Source organism: Canis lupus, chromosome 7 (genome assembly GCF_048164855.1).
Source record: "Canis lupus baileyi chromosome 7, mCanLup2.hap1, whole genome shotgun sequence".
Classification (NCBI taxonomy): Eukaryota; Metazoa; Chordata; class Mammalia; order Carnivora; family Canidae; genus Canis; species Canis lupus.
This window is the reverse complement of record NC_132844.1, coordinates 52,246,985-52,264,748: the sequence shown is the minus strand read 5'-3', so window position 1 is coordinate 52,264,748 and position 17,764 is coordinate 52,246,985. Positions and strand designations below refer to the sequence as shown.

Sequence of the window (17,764 nt, the reverse complement as noted above, 5' to 3'; positions counted from 1 at the left end):
GTCTTGCATTATGTATTTTATTTTGATGTATATGTTTGTATTTGAAATATCCACAGCATATTAGCATAGCAGGTGTCTGATTTAGATGTTTCTTCAAAATTTCTTTTACTGATGAGCAGAGGCCTAAATAATAAGTAGCTCTGTAGCATCTGGAAGAAGAGAAGGATCACGAAATTGAAGCAGGCTTTTTTTGTTTGCTTCAAAATCAAGAAGTCCCTTCTGACTTCAATTTGTTTTTGTTGTTGTCGTTTTTAAGATTTCGTTTATTTATTTAAGAGAGAGCACAAGCAGGGGAGGGTCAGAGGAAGAAGCAGACTCCCAGCTGAGCAGGGAGCCCTACTTAGGGAGTGTGGGGGGAAGCTCCATCCCAGGACCTTGGGATCATGACCTGAGCCAAAGGCAGACTCTTAACCAGCTGAGCCACCCAGCACCCATGACTTTGCTTTTTATGAATTAATCTCCCAAAGCCAGGGTGTTCCTGGAAGAGCTGCTACAGACTGAGTTTTGGAACATTGTTGGAAAACAAGGATTAGGCTCAGGATCCACAGAGCACTCACTGAGGGGTAAACATCCTATGAGGTCCTGCCTGAGCAACCAGTCTGTCTGTCCATCAGTCAGGCTCTCAACCATGCTCTCCTCTTCTCCAGTTCCACCTGTATACAATTTATGAAAGCCTGTATTACTATAGATTGGAAGTTCCACCAATCCAAAGGGAACTGAGGATGGAAATCAGGAGATCTGAGAACCTGGATGGGGAGATTTCTATCTTCACTAACCTCAAACTAAAGTGCAGCATTTCTTTCATAGGCAGCAAACCACCATGGGATTAGTACCCATGACTGTGTCATCACTAGGAATCACAGATGTTCACAGGTTACAGATGCCTCAACATATCATTTATGTGCAGCATTACTTGGGAATTATGGTAATTATTATTCCCATTCTGAGATCTTGTAATTTAGTATAGTAAAGAAGTACATCTATTATATCACAGATTTAAATTTTTAATAATTTAATAACTGTATTTCAGTAAAATTGGCTTCCTTGGCAATCCCATTTTTTATTGTGTGTGTTTTTCCAGACTGCCAAAGGGGATGCCATCTGTCTCTGCTGTGGATCATGAATAGACAGTGTGACAAATAGGTAGAGATGAATATGCATTGTGGTGCTCTTGCCTTGTTCTCTAACCTTACCATTAGCTGGCTTATGAGTTGAGAGGACAGTGGCCCCTTTGCCTAAGAACCTTCATGAACCCACATCTCCAAGAATATGGAATTTCCCATGAGGGAGAGTTGTTCTTTTAGGTTGAGGTGAAAATGCCTTGAGAAGGAATATCATGGGACTGTTCTCAGCTTCTAATACCTCAGTGACCAGGTGGAAGGGATCTCTGAGAACACCTAGTCTGAGCAGCATCTTATATATCCAAGCACTGAAGTCTGAAGTCCAGGGGCAAGTTATTTACTAGAGCTCATATCAGGTAAAGATACCATTATGAGAAGGCTTTTAGTTGTATTCTGAATAGGGAAAGTGTCCTGGGAGTCTGGAGAATGGGTGGATGGAGGCTAGGGTAAGGGTGGGCATAGAAGGGGATGGAAAGGAGAGCTGGCTATTAGGTATTTATTCAAAGGATACAAACATAGTGTTTTGAAGGGGCACGTGCATCCCAATGTTTATAGCAGCAATGTCCACAATAGCCAACATATGGAAAGAGCCCAGATGTTCATCAACAGATGAATGGATAAAGAAGATGTGATACACACACACACACACACACACACACAATGGAAATTATCTGGCCACCAAAAAGAATGAAATCTTGCCATTTGCAACAACATGGACGGAACTAGAGGGCATTATGCTAAATGAAATAAATCAGTCAGAGAAAGACAGTTACCGTATGATTCACTCATAAGGGGAATTAAAGAAACAAAACAGATGAACATAGGGGAAGGGAAGGACAAATAAGATGAAAACAGAGAGGGAGACTCTTAACTCTAGGAAGCACTGAGAGTTGCTGGAGAGGGGTATGGTAACCGGGTGGTGTGCATTAAGGAGGGCACCTGATGTGATGAGCACTGGGTGTGGGTGTAGTATGCAATTGATGAATCACTGAATTCTACCTCTGAAACCAATAATACACTATCCATTGATTAAATTGGGGCGGGGGGAGGGAAGGAGAGCTGGGCGTCAGAGCCAAACCTCAGGTACCACCTCCCCGAGTCCACATTCCAGTGCATGCCATCAACTCTCCTGTGAACCTTCAGCGACTTAGACTTCTCATAAGTTAGTCGCGTTCGTTCCCCGAAGCACTTTTATGCGCAAGGAATAAGTTCAGCAAACACGTTTCACGAGATTTAATCTATATTCTTTGTGTTCTTAAAATACTGATAAGCTCTGCTATTATTCACAGGCGGGCAACACTCCTAGAGCTGCCTGATGACTCCTAGATAACCGCCTTCTTCCACCCTCTGAAGGACTGTCCTATATAAGGAAGAGGGTCGGGTTGGAGTTACTGGATGCAGTTGAGGAGGAAGGCAAACCTGGCATGAGATGAGATGTCGTGGCCAGGAGGCTCAATTCCAAATCCATTTTTTTAAAGATTTTATTTATTTATTCATGAGACACAGAGAGAGAGAGAGGCAGAGACACAGGCAGAGGGAGAAGCAGGCTCCCTCCCGGGAGCCCGATGCAGGACTCGATCCGGGACCCCAGGATCACACCCTTTGCTGAAGGCGGCGCTAAACCGCTGAGCCACCCGGGCTGCCCCCAAATCCACTTAAGCTTCATTCCTGGGATCCGATTATCCCCGGACGAGACCTGACTTTCAAATCTGTCTATACCTCTCCCTTCTCATACTGGAAGCCCAGCAAATCCTGGGCTTGAAACCAGGGTCCTGATCTCGCCTCCACATCTCCACGATCACCTCGACAGCGCGCTATCACCAAGGGAGCTCCAGCTTAGAAACGCGACAGGCTCGGCCTAACCTTTGCACCCTGCTTAGGAGCTGAGACCGTGGACACCTAAACCACTATACCTGTCTGGACCTTAGCTCCCCCCCCCGCGCCCACTGAAAAGGGCGACAGTCTGCTGGCGAGAATCTAGGAGATCCCGGTTGCTGGCGAGGTCCCCCAGAGGTCCCTTGAGGGATGAATGATTCTCAGGGTGAAAAAAACCATGTGCCTTCCGGGCCCCCTGCTGCACGCAGCCCGGCTCTCTGCGGAGGCCCCTCGGTCCCGCCCCGGCCGCTGCAGGCAGCACAACTCGGCCGGGTTCACGGCCAGCGCCCAGGGCCCCGCGGACGCAGCAGGGGCCGGGCCTCCGCCGCGCCTCCTCCGCCCTGCGAGCCTGCGCAGCTCACACCAGCCCCGGGTGGAGGCGAGGGCGCGGCAGGGCGCATGCGCGCCGCCGGGAAGGCCCCGCCCCGGACCCGCCGCCCCTGCACCGCGCGGGGAGGGACGCGCAGGAGCCGAGGCGCTGGCCGCGGGGACGCTGCCGAACCTCAGGTACAAGGTTGGCCGCAGGCCGGCTCCTCATTTTTGCATTTTGAGCCGCGGGGAGCGGGGAGGGCTGCAAGTCAGCTGTGCGCAGTCGAGAACTTCCTCTCCTGGATGGTCTTGTAAAGGCACAGATTTGAGCAAAGATGCTGAGGCCCTTGGGAGGATCTTTCAGGGGCTGTGGGCTGCTTCTCCCAGGGATTGCTTCTTTCCAGCTCCTGAGAATTCCCCGAGCTTCTTCCTTCCGGGGCCCTGAATCTCCCACCCGGTCTCCTTCCTACCTTCCTGGAGCTGGGGAGAGGTGGGGAAGGGATGGGGTTCTCGGAACATGGCAGTTTTAACCTTCCTAGTACCGCCCAGACTTCACTGGAAAATGGTCTTTCGAGACCCCAAGGAGTACAGAGGTAGGTAGCTCTTTATATAGTAGCTTACGGAAAATCTCTGTGGGTTCCCCAATTTTGGGAGGGTTAGGGGCAACGCAGGGAGGGCCCTGTCACCTGGGTTTCTATGTGGTGCAGTAAATCATTTTGCTGCATTGCACCCAAGATGCTTTCTGGCCTTTCCAAGTGCTGAGGTAGCCTTTGCCAATGAAAAAGCATGTGATGCAAGGCGCACATCGGCTCCCCCTTGCATCACTTTCATATGTGGTTCTGGACAGGCCATAAGGTCCTTCGTGGAAATGGAGCAAGAGGGGTGATTGCTTTTTGTCTGCAGTTTCCCTGTGAGCTCAGAAACTTCTTGCAAGGGTTGGAAATAGATTTATTTTCTCCTTAGAATATTCAGTTCAGTAAGGAGATGAAGGGAACAGGCTGTTTCCTGGTAATAGAGCTATATTGAGGGTTGGTCAGTTACAGAATGTCTTCCTTCAGACAGACGTTGTTCCTTTGGTTCACTCACTCGTTCATTCAGCAAGTGTTCTGTACACACCTGCCTTCTGCATGGCAGTGAGCTCGGTGATGTAGGAAGGGCAGAGATGAACTGAACTTGAGCTTAACCTGAAGGAGTTTGGCTGGGAGGGGAAATGAGGGTGGGGGAGCTCAACCTAAGTAACTACACCAGGTATAAGGGAGTGGGGCCCCAAGAGAGAGTCAGAAGAAGGCTGAGGGTCAGAGGAGGGAAAAGAATCATCCTTTTACATCAAGTGGTTGGCTTAAGGAGAAAACTAGGTCCCCAGATTACTACCTGATGATGAGTGACCTCTCCTTAAGCTTCAGATCTGTGTGTAAAGGTGTTTTCCTCACTGTGTGTCAGGTGCCTTAGACTATGTCTTAGATAGGTCCCACCCCTCCTGGTGACCTCCCTCCTGCTGCCACCACATGCTTACTGCTGGTCCAGTGTTCCCTGTCTCAGGGAGTAGCATCAAGGCCCCTCTGCCTCCTACCTCTCCTTCCTAGTGGTCCAAGCCAGAGACTTAGAGGTGAGTCATCTCTGACTCATCCCTGCCGCGCACTTACCACACCCAGGCTCTTGATTCTGCTCCCTGAACCTCTCTCAGAGCCATTGCTCCAGGCCAGGCTGCCCCATCATCTCTGGCTTAGCTTATCTTCCTGCTTCACTCGGTTCCCATCGCAAGGAAGTACTTGCTGGAATTAAATCTGGCTATGAGACTCCCTTCATTCCTCCCTACCACCCTTGAGACAGAACTCAGCCTCCCTTACAGGACTTACAAGTGTCCTGGCCCTGTTGTTGTTACTGTTGTTTAACCAACCCCATCTTATCACAGCCCCCTTGCACTTCTGTCAATTTGAAAACATGCCATGCTTTCTTATGCCACTAGTTTTTTGCGCATGTTCTCCCTGTTGCCTGGAACACATCCTTCCTTGTCACTGTCTTCACTTGGCTTACTCCTCCTCTCCCCCAGGTCCCAGCCAGGACCCCATTTGCTCTAGGAATCCTTCCTTAGGCTCCCAAGTCTCATTAGGCACCACTTCTTATTATGGTGCTCATGAGTCTCCTCTTAGGGCTCATCTACACATCTGCCTTCTCTGCTGTGCCCTGCTGTGTGTCCTAGAAGGCCAGAGCCAAATCTGAGGGCTTTTCTTTGCTTCCTCCTGAAGGCACTCAGTAAACAGGTGTTTAATGGAGTTGAGGAGAACATGTAAGATTATGGTTTGATTCATTGAATACCTGAACCATAAATTCACTCTATCCCCATTGTTTCCTGAGTGGGCTGATATAGTTATGGCCTCTCCCATGTCAAGTTGAAAAATGGGTGTGATGGTGAAAGAATAATCACTATTAAAGGAGCTAGTATCGGTTGAGTGCTCAGTATGTGCAGGCACCTTATAGTATTACCTCATTTAATTATCACAACTCTGAAAGGTGGATAATTTTATTATCTGCATTTTATAGACAGACTGAGTTGCACAGAGATTAAGGAACATGCCCAATGTTACATAACTAGTAAGTAGTGGCATCTGGTTTGGAGCCAAGCATACACTGTGGAATTCAATTAACTCTTTGGGAAAGACAGTAAGTAGGACGGACCATGAGAAGCTGACAGGGCTGAAGATGGAAAGTCACCAGATGGACGGCAGTGCAGTGTGGTCACAACTTTAAGCTGTGAAACCAACAGAAGCAACCGACCCAGAGCTTTACAGATCTGAAGAACATTCATTTTTTGTGTTTTGTTTTTTTATATACTCACTTTTCTTCAGATAGCTAACTCCATTATTAGAGGTATTATTGCTAGTGGTTAGGAATGAGACTTCTCTCAGTCTGAAACCTTGGTTCTCTTGCGTGGTCTCGGGAGTATTGCTCACCCTTTCTGTGCCTCAGCCTCTTCATCTACAAAGTGGAGGTAATAACGATAGTGCTTATCTCAGAAGGTTGTGGTAATAATCAAATGAGTCGATGTAAGGCTTTAGAAGGGTACCTAGCACATGGTAATTGCTCCCAGACATCCTCATCCCCATTATTGTCCACGGGGTGGACACGACTGAGCTTTCCTCTTTTTTTTTTTTTTTTTTTAAAGATTTTATTTATTTATTCATGATAGTCACAGAGAGAGAGAGAGAGGCAGAGACATAGGCAGAGAGAGAAGCAGGCTCCATGCACCGGGAGCCCGATGTGGGACTCGATCCCGGGTCTCCAGGATCGCGCCCTGGGCCAAAGGCAGGCGCCAAACCGCTGCGCCACCCAGGGATCCCGAGCTTTCCTCTTTTAATTCTTCCCGTGGATGTTGAGAATTCTTCACCGGTACCTTCTGATCACTGCCATCATCTCCTGGGCTTCAGGATTTCCTCCCCCCAGGCCCTTTCTCACAGTAACTTCTAGCTTCCTCTCTGCTCAAAACTCCTTTCTCTGTTCTTCTGGGTCAGTTTGGGTACCAGTTTGTTTAGAGGATAAAACACTCTTTTAGGTCAACCTAAAAGAGGAGCAGTGAGAACACTAGAACTACAAAGAAACCTCATATGCTATTCCTCTTATATGAAGATATTTTCCTCAGGGAGGAGGTGTAGTTGTAAAGAGTTAAGATGCAAAAGCACCCCTGGGAATCAGAAATTAAAATGCCACAAGGGACTTATAGGGTTCATCTCATCTACTCCCCTCGTTTGGGGGGAGTTGATGTTGGGATGGGACGTGATCCAAGGCCCACCAGCCAGCTAGTGACTATGTCTCCAGCCTATAGCCAGCACACTTTGTCCTACATCTTATAGATTCCTTGGTAGGATTTTAATGGAACTTCTCACCCCTAGATACATGTTTCAACTGCTGCTATGAGGCACCATAGATTGTTCTTATCCCTTACTTAATTTTATGCCAGGGCTTCATTATATTCTTCAGTGATTTACTAGTGATTAAGCATGGATATCTCTGCACTTTTTGTTTTCTTTTAGTAAACCAGAAAAGAAAAATTAACCTCTATAATTCTATGGAATGCGTATCATTTTTATATTATATATGCTCCCCCAGTTCTTTTTATTTTGTAAAACCTGTCCCTTCCCCCAGCTTTAGAATTGCAACCTTGCCAATGGACCTGATTGGTTTTGGTTATGCGGCCCTTGTGACATTTGGAAGCATTTTGGGATATAAGCGGAGAGGTAAGCCTTAACCATATTTTTCATCAAAGGGACTTCATTGGGGATTGGTGGTTGTGCTAAGATTATCTGAGGGTTTATAAATAAGACAAGAAGCTAAAGATGTCCTAGAGGTGGGTGAGGACCAGCATGTTATGCATGGAAGTGAGTTGTAGAGGGAAGGGGCATAGAGCATTCTAACCCAGATGTCTGGGTCTTTCTTCACTCGTCATCATCAACTGCATAATTAATTGGTTTAACCTCCTGAGCTACTCACATATTATCAAATCAGGATTTTTATTTGTTTATATACTCTTGGTATCAAAACCTGAATTATGTTGATACGGCATTTTGCAAAGGAAAATTGGTTAAAAACTTAGATGTCCTATCTGAAGTTGTCTTCTTCATCTGTATCCAAAAGTGGAAAAAAAAAAAAAAAAAAACAACCCCAGTTGATAAGCTTTCATGGAAAAAAATGAAAGGTCAAGTTTTATATTTTGTTTTAAGGTAGAAGCATTTTTAGTCATGGTATCTCATGTTCATGTTTCTTTCTAGCTTCCTCTCTGGAGGAAAAATTTTTATGAAATTTTTAAAATGAAGTTATATTTCAAAGAGTGTTCTTTTTGTGAAGTAGTGGGCTTCAATTTGAGTGGAAAAACCAAATCTGGGCAGCCCTGGCGGCTCAGTGGTTTAGCGCCACCTTCGGTCTAGGGTGTGATCCTGGAGACCTGGGATCAAGTCCCATGTCGGGCTCCCTGCATGGAGCCTCTTAACTCTAATATTCTGTTATTTCCACCGTGGGAAATGTGTGTCAACGTTGAACCTGGTTAGGGAAGCTGAGTCCCCTGGTACTGTTTCCATTCTAGTTGTCCTCTCCCCAGTCAACCTCACGTAAGTTTTTTTTTTGTAGAAAAACCCTATTTTTCCTTGAGAAGCTACTGTGCCTACAGCCCTCTGCCTGTGTCTGCGCCTCTCTCTCTGTGTCTCTCATGAATAAATAAATAAAATCTTTAAAAAAAAGAAAGAAAAACCAAATCTATATAGTTATTAGAGTTATCCCTTAGAGATTACTAAGAAGTCCAAGGCCAGAAGCACAGGTGTCTGTAGGGCCTGAGGGGTGGTGGGTTAAAGTAGATTATTTTCTAAGATTCCTAAGAACCTATAATTCACTTAGACTTTTGTTTGTTGTTCTTATTTTCTGTCTCAATGTGTGTAACATCATGGATGTGTATTTGTTGGAAAAATATGATGGCATCAAAGACCTATAAACCACTACTCAAAAGCTGATGTTTTATAATCAATTTTAAAGAAGACTCAGATGAAAATTCTGATAGGATTGTCATTGAAACACTTGTTCATCGTCAGAGGTGTCTAAATATTTCTGTTACAGAACAGAAAAGCACATCTGGACATTTTAGCTTGCGTTTTAGGGGCGTGAGAAGAAGGAAGAGTGTGTGTGTGTGTGTGTGTGTGTATGTGTGTTGGGGTAGCTGGAAGTGGCGTAGGAGAGGAGAGGCAAGGATTACTATTCTAACACAAATCTCTGTAGGAACAAATGAAATCACATTCGCTGTAAGGTCTCTGATTTCAGGTGCCTGTTGTTCAGATGCACAATATGGTTCCTTGGATTCCGAACAAGAGCCCCCAGCTAAGTGATCCTGGAAGCCTCTGGGGGCAGGTGTTCTCGAAGAAGCCCACTCTCCTATAATATAGGTTAAGAGCACAGGCCACAGAATCAAGCATGGCTAAATTCTGCTCCTGACACTACCACTTACTAGCTCAGATACTCATGTGAGTTGTTTTAACTTCTGGGTCTCAATTCCTCATTTGCATATTACTCAGGATTAAATAAGAGAATGCATGTAACACATTTCACAGCGTGCCTGGCCCAGAAGAAACATTTAATATTCTTGTTTCTGCTGCTGCTGTTCTGCCAGTGGGCGAGTCTCTGGGCCAGTGGGGCAAAGTACCTTTTTCTGGTTTTGTATTCCATATTATATTCTAAGCTGCCTGTGGCCCCAGTGTCCTAGTACTTTTGTAGAAAGTGAATCAGCCCTTTCTATTTTTACTTAAAGCTTCCCTAGACATGAATCCCATATAGTTCGGCCAGGAGACCCTTCCACAGGACAGTTACTGAGAACAATGTTGGATAGGTTAAAGATGGGACCTCAAAATGGTGTTTGGTAAGAAAACAAGTATATCTGAATCCTATACTAGACCGGCTGCCAGACATGGGTTGGGTCAAGGTGAGAGACTGATAGATTGCCTTTCTTGCTGGGAGCACTGAGTTCTGAGTTCATTCCTTCCCCATCCCTCTCCCATACAAGTCCCCAGAAAAGTGCATAGCCAAGAAGACACTATGATTTTGAGGCTTTTTCTGAGCTAAGTAGCCAGTGCCCAAAGCCAAAGATGGCCTTCTTCTGCACCAGGGCTGAATCTAGCCTAATATCTTTCTACTCCAGTTCAGGGGCAGGGCACAGCAGCCCCTCCAGAGAGGAGGGAAACAGGAGAGCTTGTCAGGCAAGTGTCCTGCTCTGAGGGAGGGAGGCCCCCACGTGCACTTTGAAAACTTCTTGAGACTGCCCCCGCCAGGTTGGCACTTGGAGGAAGGGGGTGTGGGACAGAGCTTGGAGCTTCTTTTTTTGTAGCCCCACCATAGACAAGTGAGTTTTTTTGCAGGATCCCTCACCCCTCCACCAACCAAGTCTTTCTTACGAGGTGGAGCCCACAGTTCCATTTCCTTCCTCATGCAGGATGCATTCTCCCAGGAAGCCTTCCCATTTCTCAGTCATGTGGGCTGCTGGCGTGCCTGCCCATCCCCACCGTTTGGCTGTCTCATCTCACCAAGGCTCGGGTGCAGATGCTGCCCCTCCCTCCATATACATAAGGTGGGGAGGATTGTAGCAGGGCAGAAACTGTCAGGGTGTACAGAAGAGAGTCAGAGATCTGTAAGTGAGAAGACATATTAATTAAGGTGACCTAGTCATGCATTCCAGAAAATGCTTAAATCCCCTTACCTATTTTCTAATCTGACGTCTTGTACTTAAACATGACCCAGAACAGGGAATGCCCGGGCATGCATTTTGTCAACATTTATCTAGTGTTGCCAAGTACCCAGCACCATGTCAGGCCCTGGAAAACATGAGTGAGCAAAAAGAGATGGTACTCACAAGGAAGGCAGGGGGCTGACCTTTAAATACATGGACAAGTGTACAAATATATGATAGAGAATCGTGGGAGGTTATGATGGGGGCCCTCGTTCAGAGAAGAGAAGACTCTCTGAAGAGCTACAGAGACATCTGGAGGGGAGCTGCAGTTGGCCAGGTGAGCAGTGCAGGGAAGAGCAGTGCAGGCAAAGAACAGCATGTCTAGACGCCATGAGGAATAAAGAGTTTGACATATTCAGGGAACTGAAAGAAGGCCAAGCCTCCAATAATAGAGTGGGCGTAGGTTTTTCCCTAAGTGCCTTGGGAAGCACCAAAGGTTTTTAATTAGAAGAATGACCTGTCCGGGTATATGCTTTTAAAAGATGATGTTGCTGAGTAAACCTGGATGGCTCAGTCGAGCATCTGGCTTCAGCTGGGGCCGTGATTCCGGGGTTCAGGATCGGGTCCCACGTCAGCCTCCTTGCGGGGAACCTGCTTCTCCCTCTGCTTCTCCCTCTGCCTATGTCTCTACCTCTCTCTCTGTCTCTCATGAATAAATACATAAAATATTTTTAAAAAAAGATGATGTTGCTGTGTTTGCAGAAAAACTTGTGGGAGGGGGAGAAACAATGAGGAATTTTTTTTTTTAAAGACTTATTTATTTATTTGAGAGAGAGAGCAAGCAAGGGAGAGAGAGTACAAGCAGGAGGAGCAGCAGAGGGAGAGGGAGAAGCAGGCTCCCCGCTAAGAAGGGAGCCTGACGCAGGGCTCTATCCCAGGGCCCCACGATCATAACCTGAGCCAAAGGCAGACGCTCAACCACAGAGCCACTCAGGCATCCCAAAAATAAGGAACTTAATATTATCTAACTGTAACATTCTAAGCCTTTATATATTTGACATGAATGGTATTATTAACTCTGCTTTGCAACTGACAGAACTCAGAGAAACTAAGTGCCTTAGCCAAAGGCAACAAATAGAACAATTAGGACTAGAACCCAGTGCTTGTGGCTTCTCATCCAGATGCTGCTGCTGCTGTGTGTTTGCGTGTGTATGTGTGTCTGTCTGTGCTTGCGTGTGCAACTACACATGCACACATGTTGCTGCAATGGGTTTTAACCCTGACTACAATCCAAATTTCCTGTAGATATTTAAAAAATAGAGATGGTTGACCCTACCCAGAGGGATTCCAATCTGATAGATCCCGAATAGAATGAACTGCATGAAGCACCAACTGCGCGTGTGTCTTGTTCACAGTGTCCCTGGCATGTAGCCCACTGCCAATGCACAGGAAGTACTTGCTGCTGGGCACAGTGCCCTGGGAGCTGGGTGTGCACTGGGTGGCCGACTGGCTGGCTGGATCAGTGCCCTGGCTCTTCCCATTGCTCAGTATAGTCACCATTCATCCCTGAGTCCTGACATCTTGAGGCTGGAAGCTTTGTTAATTATTCAGGACAAACCATCACTCGGTTGGCACAGGACTTCTCTTTCTACCTCTATGAGCTTAAATATCAGTGCATCCTATTTTTATTATCACAGCCTCAGAGTAAAAAGACAGAGGCAAGAAGAGGAAAAAAAAAAAAAAGAACAAGAGGGGTGTAAAGAAGTCAACTGATTGTCCAAGATCATGCAATCAAAATCAAAACCACTACCACCAGGCCGGCTTTCTTATTCACTCAAGCTGTATCTAACACCTGCATTGCTATGTATTCGTGTTTCCTCTGCCTTGCATTTAGAGCTCAGCAAAGACCAGTCATAACTTAGAAACGGCTGACACATAATTCAGCTTTGTCTAAGTAGCCTGTGGACTTTGTCTACAGTACTCGAGTAGATAAACATTTGAAGGTGCATGTATCATACTGGAAGGATTGGAAGGAATTCCTTTCATTTGGAGATTCTTTTTCTGAGCCCCCCCCCCTTTTTTTTTCTTTCCAGGTGGTCTTCCATCTTTGATCGCTGGTCTTTTTGTTGGATTTTTGGCTGGCTATGGAGCTTACCGTGTCTCCAATGACAAGCGAGATGTCAAACTGTCACTGTGTAAGTAAGACATTTTTTCCAGTTATGAAGCATTGAACCTTTGGAGTGGCTTTTTTGATACCCTATCCTAGGTATACTAGAAAACATGCAGTCACATGGCAAGTGGATATGCCAGCGTTGAGAATGAACACAATTTTTGTTCCTTTCTAGACAGGCCCACTCAAAAACAAGGATATTGCTCCCAGGCCTTCAAACACAGAAGAACATTTCTATGAAACGTATTACTAGAAAAATAAAATAAAATTAGAAAAGTAGGGCAGCCCGGGTGGCTCAGCGGTTTAGCACCGCCTTCAGCCCAGGGCATGATCCTGGGGGACCTGGGATCGAGTTCCGCATCAGGCTCCCTGCATGGAGCCTGCTTCTCCCTCTGCCTGTGTCTCTGCACCCCCCCTCTCTGTCTCTCATGAATAAATAAATAAAATCTTTAAAAAATAAAAATAAAATTAGAAAAGTTAAGGAATTATGCCTAGATTTTCTGCTAACTCCCCTAAGCTCATATAAGCATAGTTTTTGTGTTTGCTTATTAAAATACCTAACAAGAGACAGCTCACATTATTTTATTTAATTCACAAGCAGCTTTTAGATCCTCTTTTTGCCTTAAGACTTAATCTAGAAAACCAAGGCTGACCTTTTTTTTTTTTAGCTTCTTCCCTTGTTGGGCGTGGTAGGGGAATGTCCCCAGTAAAAATGGAAACCTGTATGTGTTTAAAGGCCCAGGCTGCTTGGCTCTTTTTAGCTTGAAATCTGGTGAAGGTTTGGAAATTGTCTCTATTGAATTTGACTATTAATCAAAGAGGCCTGCGTATGTATGGAAAAATATGCAAATGAAGACAAATTGTATCAGTTTGGTCTTTGAGGGAGAGAAGGAGACAGTGTTGTATTTTTTTCATGACGTGTTTGAAATAGAACTGGGGATAGTTTTTAAGAGTAAAGGTGTGTCAAAAGAAGAAATAAATCAGCAAGAGGTGGATATTTTGGGTTTTTTATTTCACATGCATTTAAGTAGTTCACATATGTTTATTGTCATTTTGTTCTATCAGCAAGTGATTTTTCGTTGAAAGCTTTTCTGAATTTGTGACATCAGCACCCTAAGCTCTTACATAAAACAGCCTCATTCTCCATATTGGTTCAGCTCCTAAAAGGCTGGTATGATGCTTCTGAATTTAATGTTATTAATACTCTTATTTAGTCTCCAGGCATCAATTTCTCAAAATGCAGTGCTGCAAATTAAAAAACAGCCTTTTTTCCTAGTATTTTTTTATTCATCAGGTCTTACTTAAAAAAAAAAAAAAAAAAGATATTTGGTGGCTGGGTAGCTCAGCAGTTGAGTATCTGCCTTTGGCTCAGGGTGTGATCCTGGGGTCCTGGTATTGAGTCCCACATGGGGCTCCTCACAGGGAGCCTGCTTCTCCCTCTGCCTCTGTCTCTGCCTCTCTCTGTGTCTCTCATGAATAAGTAAAATCTTAAAAAAAAAAAAAAGATACTGATTATTTACTTTCACTTAAATGAGCATTTATTGGATGTCTCCTGTGGATCCAGACGTACTGCCTAGTGTTCCTGAGAAAAGTTGAATTAGACACAGTCCTAGCCTTTCAGGAGTTTCTACAAATAGAAATTTAAGTTAGACAAGGCTTTTTCTTTTGAAGATATTTCAGGAATGGATTTTAATGTGCTTGTTAACTCAGAAAAATTTTCAGTAAGCTAGTTTATAAAGTCTTTTAAGAGCACTTTATCTTTTTAAGAAGATAGCAACTTGATACTTATACATAATAGTCATTATATTAAAAAGCTGAAACAATGTCTTTTTTTTTTTTTTTTTTTTCACAAGCAAGCATTGATAATGTGTTTGAAACTCTGGTTCATGCATTGATTTGATTTTTAGTTACAGCTTTCTTCCTGGCCACCATAATGGGTGTAAGGTATAAGAGATCTAAGAAAATCATGCCAGCTGGGCTAGTTGCAGGTTTAAGGTAAGAAAAACTATTTTGATCTGTACTTTCTTCTGCCATCATTTTGCAGTGCTGACTTTTTGGCAAGAGTCAGTTTTAACTTGAAAGGTCAAAGTAATTTTTTTTTTTTTACAATAAGCATGACTGTAAAACTTTAAAATATCATGCCTGCAATCAGTCATGGTATTGATGTTTCCATGAGCCCTTTTTGGAGTACATGCAGTGTTGCTATAGTATCTGATCACATGCACCCGCTTACCTTTTTCCAAAAAACTAAATTCAGCCTCATATTTCCTTAAGATTTACTCATCTGAAACAGTAAATGTGTTCATTTAAATCTAAAGTCAGTCTTTCTTAGAATGTTAGACTGATAGTAGGCTACACATCTTCTGAGTATTCAAGGGAAGACCATATTTTAAAAAAAAAAAATAGGCACCGTGGGTGGCTCAGTCGGTTGAACGTCTGCCTTTGGCTCAGGTCGTGATCTTCAGATCCTGGGTTGGAGGCCCAAGTTGGGCTCTCTGCTCAGCAGGGAGTCTGCTTCTCCCTCTTTCTCTGCCCCTTGCCCCTGTTCTTAGGTGCCCTTGCTCTCTCTCAAATAAATAAATAAAATCTTAAAAAATAAGTAAATACAGAGCCTCCAATTTCTCTTAATTTGATCCCAGTGATTCTATCCATGAGATTAAGCATATTACCATGTACAGATTTATAGGTAACATTTTTAATTCTTCCTGGAAGCAGCCTTTCTATGTTAAGTCTTAAATATGTTTACTTCGTTATACATTTTTACTTTTTGAAATAAAAAGAAACAATGAAATGTATACAAAGACTGATGTTTATTACAACTTTTTTTTTTGAAGATGCTAAAATCCTACAGATTTATTCATTTATTAATGAATTGAAGATGAAACAGAAACAAGATCAAAGTCTGAGCAGACTGTGGTTCACTGTTGCCCAATAAAAGGAAACAGAAGTTGGCCCATGTGAAATTCAGAGAGATTCTGGGCTCAGACTCAGCAGGCAGGAGAGAGTTGTAATGCAATTCATGTTAAAACTAAAGGAATAAAAAAATAAATAAAACTAAAGGAGGGATCCCTGGGTGGCGCAGCGGTTTGGTGCCTGCCTTTGGCTCAGGGTGTGATCCTGGAGACCCAGGATCGAATCCCACGTTGGGCTCCCGGTGCATGGAGCCTGCTTCTCCCTCTGCCTATGTCTCTGCCTCTCTCTCTCTCTCTCTCTGACTATCATAAATAAATAAAAATTTAAAAAAAATAAAAATATACTTTATTTAATAAAACTAAAGGAATCAGGCATCCTGGGTGGCTCAACAGTTTGGTGCCACCTTTGACCCAGGACACGATCCTGGAGACCTGGGATCGAGTTCCACATTGGGCTCCCTGCATGGAGCCTGCTTCTCCCTCTGCCTATGTCTCTGCCCCTCTCTCTCTCTCTCTCTCTCTCTCTCTCTCATGAATAAATAAATAAAATATTTTTTAAAATACTAAAGGAATCAACGCAGGGTCCATATTAGAAAGCCTGCTCTAGTCCATAGTGCTATACTCTCCCACCAGGAACAGAGAATTGGGAGCCTGGGTTATCCTCAGACAATCTTTTTTTTTTTTTTTTTAATTCAGTGAATTAACATATAATGTATTATTGGTTTAAGAGGGAGAAGTCAGTGATTCATCAATGTTATATAACAGCCAGTGCTCATTACATCACGTGCCCTCCTTAATGCCCATCACCCAGTTACCACTGACCCCCCCCACCCATCTTCCCTCCAGCGACCTTCAGTTTGCTTCCTATGATTATTGCGATTTTATTTCTAATGAAACACACGTGAACTGAAAAATTAGAAACAACTTAAAAACTCACCAATAAGGAAATGTTTCAATAAGTGTTTTGTCAACTTAATGAAATATTGAGCAGGAATTACATGTCACATTTTCAAAAACTATTTAGTAGCATTATAATATCTTAATGTTCTAATCAGGAAATACTAGGAAGGCAATGCTTCCAACTGCTAATAGTGTTTATCACTGGGTGGTAATGCAATGAGTAAGTTTTTCCTTTTTACTTTTCTTTCTCTTTTAAAAAAATATTTAGTTATTTATTTGACACAGAGAGAAAGCACAAGCAAGGGGAACTGCAGAGAGAGAGGGAGAAGTAGGCTCTGCTGAGCAGGGAGCCCTACATGGGGCTTGATCCCAAGGTCCTGGGATCATGACCTGAGCTGAAGGCAGACACTTAACCAACTGAGCCACTCAGCTGCCCCTCTTTTTTACTTTTCTATAGAACTTTCTTCTGTGGCTATGCATCATGTTTATGACTTGGTGGTGGAGGGAGGTATCAGGGAGGAATGTGGTTACAGGGAACTACTTTCCAGTTATGGCTGTATGATACTTGATGAATGAAAGAATCGGAAGTGTGGGTCCCGAAGACCCTAGTCAGTGGAAAGTAGCTGAGACTGTAATAAGAACACCCTAGAATTGCTCCTTGCTTTTTTTTCAAGCCACTTGCCTTTACTAGCGCATCAAAGACTTGTGTTCCTTTCTAAACCTTTCTCTTAAAAAGGTTCATCCCAGATTTGCAGAATCATGAGTTCTGATTTTGCTCATTCAGTCAATCAACGTTTTTAAGTGGTTAATTCAGCCATGTCTGAAGTTCCAATACAGGGATCATGCGATCACCCCTGCTCCAAGGAGAAACAAGAGAGAACCTTGGAAGCCAAAGTTTAATAACAGTACAGGTTAGGTGAATAGGTGAACCTCTGTCTTATACCAGGTAAGCATGACCTGCTCTTTGCCTTTCTTTTATTTTAATCCAGCCTCATGATGATTCTGAGACTTGTCTTACTGCTGCTTTGAAAATCCGAAGGAACTGAAGACTAAATTCATATGATTCTACTGTAACGGGCAGAGCATACACTTTGTATTTAAAAGATAATCTTCAACTTGGAATGTGAAGTGTCTTATTTTACATTAGAAACAACAGAAACACTCCAAAATGAACGCTAGTTTGAGGGATTTTTTTTTTTTTAAACCAAAAACTCGACCGTTTTCTACTTGTCAGATAATGGTTTCATTAAAGATATTTAATAAATCATTATACACTCTTTCA

General features: G+C 43.8%; 1 protein-coding gene across 2 annotated transcripts; it reads left to right on the top strand.

Annotated features, from left to right (window-relative positions):
- The first annotated feature begins 3,372 nt into the window (after positions 1–3,372).
- TMEM14A (transmembrane protein 14A) lies at positions 3,373–17,764 on the top strand. Of its 2 annotated transcripts, XM_072832668.1 has the most exons (6): positions 3,435–3,503; positions 3,845–3,898; positions 7,446–7,537; positions 12,594–12,695; positions 14,578–14,665; positions 17,472–17,764. In XM_072832668.1, the coding sequence occupies exons 3-6, from the start codon at positions 7,468–7,470 to the stop codon at positions 17,509–17,511; spliced, it is 300 nt and encodes a 99-aa protein (XP_072688769.1). In that variant the 5' UTR covers positions 3,435–3,503; positions 3,845–3,898; positions 7,446–7,467; the 3' UTR covers positions 17,512–17,764. The 2 variants fall into 2 exon arrangements, with proteins under 2 accessions (XP_072688768.1, XP_072688769.1); XM_072832667.1 differs by lacking the exon at positions 3,845–3,898 and having other exon boundaries at positions 3,373–3,503.

Coding starts and splice junctions, on each gene's coding strand:
- TMEM14A (XM_072832667.1), top strand. CDS start 7,468: ATGGACCTGATTGGTTTTGGTTATGCGGCCCTTGTGACATTTGGAAGC. Junction 12,696..14,577: donor AGATGTCAAACTGTCACTGT/GTAAGTAAGACA, acceptor TTTGATTTTTAG/TTACAGCTTTCTTCCTGGCC. Junction 14,666..17,471: donor GGGCTAGTTGCAGGTTTAAG/GTAAGAAAAACT, acceptor ATTTTAATCCAG/CCTCATGATGATTCTGAGAC.